The sequence below is a fragment of the Lactuca saligna genome, chromosome 2, assembly GCF_052625555.1.
Source record: "Lactuca saligna cultivar CGN05327 chromosome 2, ASM5262555v1, whole genome shotgun sequence".
Taxonomy (NCBI): Eukaryota; Viridiplantae; Streptophyta; class Magnoliopsida; order Asterales; family Asteraceae; genus Lactuca; species Lactuca saligna.
This window is the reverse complement of record NC_136418.1, coordinates 182082891-182088622: the sequence shown is the minus strand read 5'-3', so window position 1 is coordinate 182088622 and position 5732 is coordinate 182082891. Positions and strand designations below refer to the sequence as shown.

Sequence of the window (5732 nt, the reverse complement as noted above, 5' to 3'; positions counted from 1 at the left end):
ATTCCAAGTTCTCCAATAATATGAGCAGTTGTTTGAGTATCCAGGGCCTTGGTGAAAATATCAGCTAGTTGATCTGAAGTCTTGACATGTTCAAGAACAACCTTGCCCTTCTCAACAGTATCTCTGATGAAGTGATGTCTGATCTCGATATGCTTTGTCTTTGAGTGCTGAACAGGGTTTTGTGTGATCTGAATGGCACTGGTGTTATCACAGTATATGGGAGTCTTTGTGAATTTGATCCCATAATCTAGAAGTTGATTCTGAATCCATAAGAGCTGAGCACAACATCTTCCAGCTGCAACATACTCAGCTTCTACTGTCGAGATAGCTACTGATGTTTGCTTCTTGCTAGACCAGTTGATAAGACGATTTCCAAGGAAATGACATCCACCTGACGTACTCTTCTTGTCTAAGTTGCATCCTGCATAGTCTGAATCAGTGTATCCGAAAAGTTCAAATGATGAGTCACGAGGATACCACAGTGCCAAATTCTGAGTGCCCTTTAAGTATCGAAAAATGTGTTTGACTGTCATGAGATGAGACTCCTTAGGATTAGCTTGGAATCGAGCACAGAGAATGGTTCCAAACATAATATCAGGACGACTTGAGGTGAGATACAGAAGAGATCCAATCATTCCTCGATAAAGAGAGTGATTTACATCAGTGCCAGTGGGATCAACATGTAGCTTATCAGTCTTGGACACCGGAGTGGAGGCCGGTTTGCAGTCACTGAGAGAGTACTTAACAAGCAGGTCAGTAATATATTTACTTTGACAAATTGAAATACCTGATTTTTGTTGTTGAACCTCAAGACCTAAGAAAAAGGTCATCTTCCCCATCATGCTCATTTCGAATCTTTGAGACATGATCTCAGTGAATTCCTTGCTCAGTTTCTCGCTTGGAGAGCCAAAGATGATATCATCGACATAGATTTGAACAAGTATCATGTCTGAGCCTTGGTTTTTGATGAAAAGAGTGTTATTAACTGCTCCTCGTCGGTATCCATTTTCAAGAAGATACGATGTCAGCGTCTCATACCAAGCCCTGGGAGCTTGCTTCAGTCCATAAACAGCTTTGTCTAGTCGGTACACATAATCCGGGTGATCTTTGTCTACAAAGCCTGGGGGCTGACTGAGAAATACTTCTACTTCTAACACACCATGAAGAAATGCTGTTTTGACATCCATCTGATAGACAATGAAATTCATGTAGGATGCATATGCGAGAAACAGTCTGATTGCTTCAATACGGGCAACTGGAGCGAAAGTCTCCCCATAGTCAATAGATTCAATTTGAGTAAACCCCTGAGCAACAAGTCTTGCTTTGTTGTGAGTAATAATACCATCTTTATCAACCTTGTTGCGATAGACCCAGCGTGTTCCGGTGATGGTCTTTCCTGATGGTCTGGGAACAAGAGTCCAAACTTTGTGCCTTTCGAACTCATTCAGCTCATCTTGCATGGCTTTAATCCAGTCAGCGTCTTGAAGAGCTGAGTGTATCTTGTCAGGTAAGATCATTGAAACAAAGTTAACATACATGCAAAAATTATTAGATATTTGGACACCATCATGAAGATTCCCAATAATTTGATCAGCAGGGTGATCTCGATGTTCAGAAGCTGATACTGATGCCAATGGATTTGACACTGAAGTGTTATTACTGAGAGGAACATCAGTTGCAGGAGAACCTTCAGCTTCAAGGGTTTCATCAGTATCGGACAAATGAGTTGTCGTGCTGACCACAGTACCTTGATTTACAGAACTGGGATCTAGAACGATGGGATCAGGAATAATAGCTTCTTCTTCAGGGTGATAAACTTCACCATATGGGCAAGAGAGCAGCTCATGAAAGATAGAAGAGGAATGAGCTACTTTTTCATCAGTGAATGACTCTTCATCAAACTTCACATGAATGGATTCCTCAATGCACTGCCTGTTCACATGAAAAACACGAAAAGCCTTTGAAATAGATGAGTATCCAACAAAAATACCTTTGTCAGCCTTAGGCTCAAATTTAGATCTGGGATCGCGCTGATTGAGAATATATCAAACTCATCCAAACACGTGAAAGAAAGATACGTCTGGCTTTCGACCTTTCAGCATCTCATATGGTGTCTTCTTGTGAACTTTGTGAATTAGAGATCGATTTTGAGTATAACATGTTGTATTAACAGCTTCAGCCCAAAACAACATAGGAAGACCAACATGTATCATCAAGGTTCTTCCTGCTTCAATCAGTGTTCGATTTCTTCGTTCAGCAACTCTGTTTTGTTGAGGTGTGCGAGGAGCTGAAAAGTTCTGCCCAATGCATTTAAAATCACAAAAGTATTCAAGAATTGAATTCCAGAACTCAGTGCCATGATCACTCCTTATCTGCTTAACTTTGAGACCAGTCAGTGTCTCATTTTGACAAATCAACAAGATAATTTCCTGTGCAGCATGACCTTTCTTCTTCAAGAAAACCACCCATGTAAATCGAGTAAACTCATCCACAACCACCAGAGTATACTTATTTCCTCCTAGGGAACGAACATGAATAGGTCCAAACAAGTCCATGTGAAGTAAATGAAGAGGAACAGATATGCTAGAACATGACTTGGGCTTTAACGAAGACTTTGTTTGCTTTCCTTGTTCACACGCTGAGCATACCTTATCTTTGACAAAACTGAATTTTGGGAGACCTCTGACCAGATCTTGATTGGATATTTTAGACAGATTCTTCAAATTCAAATGTGAGAACCTTTTGTGCCAAATCCAGCTGAGATTGGTTTGGGATTTGGTAAAGAAACATTGCGTCAGTGCCTTGTCACTTGAGATCATTTCGAGAACATATATATCATCTTTTCTGCTTGCTGAGAGTACAATGTTCTTGTTAGTGTTGATGACTCTTCCTTCCTTCTTTGTAAAGTGAACTTCATAATCAGCATCACACAATTGACTGATTGAGATAAGGTTATGTTTGAGCCCCTTTACATATGAAACATTCTGAAACACCACATTGTTGCATTTGATGTGCCCATATCCTTTAGTGAACCACCTTCCATTGTCTCCGTATGTAACTGCAGGACCAATTTTCTTGACATAGTCTTCCAGGAGAGACTTGGATCATGTCATATGTCTTGAGCAACCACTGTCTAAGTACCAAAGATGCTCTTGACCCTAAAGTGTTGAGAAACTAGTTAGAACACACTGACCTATTGTTAAATGGGTCATTCACAAAGTTATTTGATAATAAATTATAACACTCTTTAGGAAGACAATTCAAAGAATTTGACTTAAGAGTCCATTTTTCATTTCTAACTTTGATGTTGTCAGCTCTTAAAGATGTTTTATCAAACGAGCATTCGTTGATCTTATGAGAGGTGTCACTACATCTGTAACAGACTCTAGTACCAAAGTTCTTCTTGGTGAGCATATCTAGACTTAGCACATTTAGATTTGTAAGATCCACCAAGTGAACTTTGAGTCCTTTTGTTAGTCATTGAATCACAACTGGACTCAGCGTCAGATAAATTATGATCAGTGATAGATGAGGAGCTGACATCAATATCAGATTTGGACTTATTCACAGAAGCATTACAATCAGGAAAATGCTTAAGTTGTTCATGAACAGTATGAAACACTCCATTTGAGATAGGAAAAGCAATAATATTTTCAGTGAGAGGAGTTGGTGTCACAAGATGTGCAGGGTAAGAGGTAGGATCAATTCCGGTAATTTCAATATCACACTCAGTGACACCATTAGAATCAGTAACATAGTATTCATCAATAAGACTCTGATTAATAAAAGTGTTACTGATAAACTTGTTTTTGAAATTAATTTTCAACTCATTCATGGAATAAAATTCAGATTCTTTTTCTTGAGATTTAAAAACCTTTTCAGCTTCTGAAAAATTTCCCCCAAGAATTTTCTCACATGAGTGTGGTATTTGAGTAGAAATAACATAATTAGCATTTTTGTGAGATTTAGCCCAAATTTGTAGCACAGTTTGTTCTTTGTTCAAGAGATCTTTAACATTATCAATTTCAGTAGACAAAGAGGAGTTAAACCAACTAGTGACTCTAAGATTTTCCTAAATAGAATCAATAATGTTATTTTTCATGGATAATTCAGTTTTAAGAAGATCAATTTGATTTTGCAAATCCCTTATTGTTTGATTCTTCTTATAATTAAGAACACCCAAATACTCAAACATTTTGATTTTTTCATTCATTGAATAGGAAACAAAGTTTTTAACCTGATACATTGAAGGAGAATCAGTGTTGTGCTTCCTGGAATTTTCAACTGCATCAGACATATCAGCATCAAATGAACTTGTGCTGTCTTCACATTCATCAGCATCTTCTGTTTTAGCCATCAGACATTTCACTTCATCATCTGATGACTCCTCATCAGTCTTCCATTTTTCTTCTTCAGCGACAAGAACTTTATGTTCCAAGTTCTCTACTTTCAGCTTTTCAACCAACTTGTTGTACTTCTGCTTCCAGTATTCGTCTGAGCTTTAGGTTCTTTTCTTGCATTCTTTTGCAAAATGGTCAGTGCTACCACAGTTAAAGCACTGAGCTTTCCCTTTCTTTTCAGTAGCATGTTTCTTGTCAGCATCTGACCTTTTAAAAGATTTCCCTTTCATCTTCTTCTGAAACTTTGAGAAATTACGGCCTGATTTCTCAAAAGTCTTCACAATGAACGCCGCACTAGCAACAACCTTTTCCAGACCCTCAGTGTCACTTTTATTAGAATCAGTGTTTGAAAAGGATTCAGTGTCTGACTCGGATTCTTGCCTTTTGGTTGAAAACAGTGCCACTGATGACTCACGCTGAGCATCTTTCATCATCTCCTTTCTCTGGAGCTTTGATTCCTCATAGTATCGAAGGTTTCCATAAAGACTTTGTAAATCCATTGTGCTGATTTTCTCACTATTTTTCAGCACATCAACATGATTTTCCCAACCTGCACCCAAAGAATCCAAAAACTTCTGCACTAGACCAGTTCGATGCTTTAACTGATCTAGTCTCCGCAAATCATTAACAAGAGTATCAAATTTGTTAAAGGTTTGAGTCAGGGTTTCACCTTTCTTAGCAAAAAAATGTTCATACCTTCTGTTTAGATCATTTATCTGGGTAGCCTTGACTTCCTCAGTACCTTCAAAAGACACAGTCAGTGTGTCCATCATTTCTTTTGCTGATATGCAGTTTTGAACCAGCCCAAAGATATTGTATGGTAAAGCATAACTGATTGTTGCCCGAGCACGAACATCTAGCCCATTCTTTCTTTTGTCATCAGATGTCCAGTTCTCTTTAGGTGTTTTCTTCATGACACCATCAGGAACATTGTTTTTCAGAGGCTGATACATCGGAACATATGGACCATTATTGACGATATCCAGCATGTCTTCATCTACAGATTCCAAAGCATACAAACCTTTGATTTTCCACATAGCAAAATTGTTTTCATCAAACGGAGGAATTTTAGTGGAAGAAGGATTTGAAGAGTTTAAAGAAGAGGATGATGAAGCCATTTGTTTGATAAGAGAACACTGCTCTGATACCAATTGAACGACCCAAAGATCAAACAACTTATCAAACAATGACTGAAAATAAGAACAATAAAGATTCACAAAGAAAAACTTTTCACTAAGAAATATAATCTCACAAAAAGATTATCGTGTGCACAAAGCGGCTATTAGGGTTTGTAAGAATGTGTAACCTAACACAAACCGGTACAAAAGAATA

The 5732-nt window shown here is 38.1% G+C and overlaps 1 protein-coding gene across 1 annotated transcript; it reads right to left on the bottom strand.

Moving 5' to 3' along the window:
* Nucleotides 1-4501: 4501 nt before the first annotated feature.
* LOC145030473 (uncharacterized) lies at nt 4502-5518 on the bottom strand. Its single transcript, XM_078978837.1, has one exon. It carries the CDS (start codon nt 5516-5518, stop codon nt 4502-4504), a length of 1017 nt encoding a protein of 338 aa, XP_078834963.1.
* Between the last annotated feature and the right edge of the window lie 214 nt (nt 5519-5732).

Coding starts and splice junctions, on each gene's coding strand:
- LOC145030473 (XM_078978837.1), bottom strand. CDS start 5,518: ATGGCTTCATCATCCTCTTCTTTAAACTCTTCAAATCCTTCTTCCACT.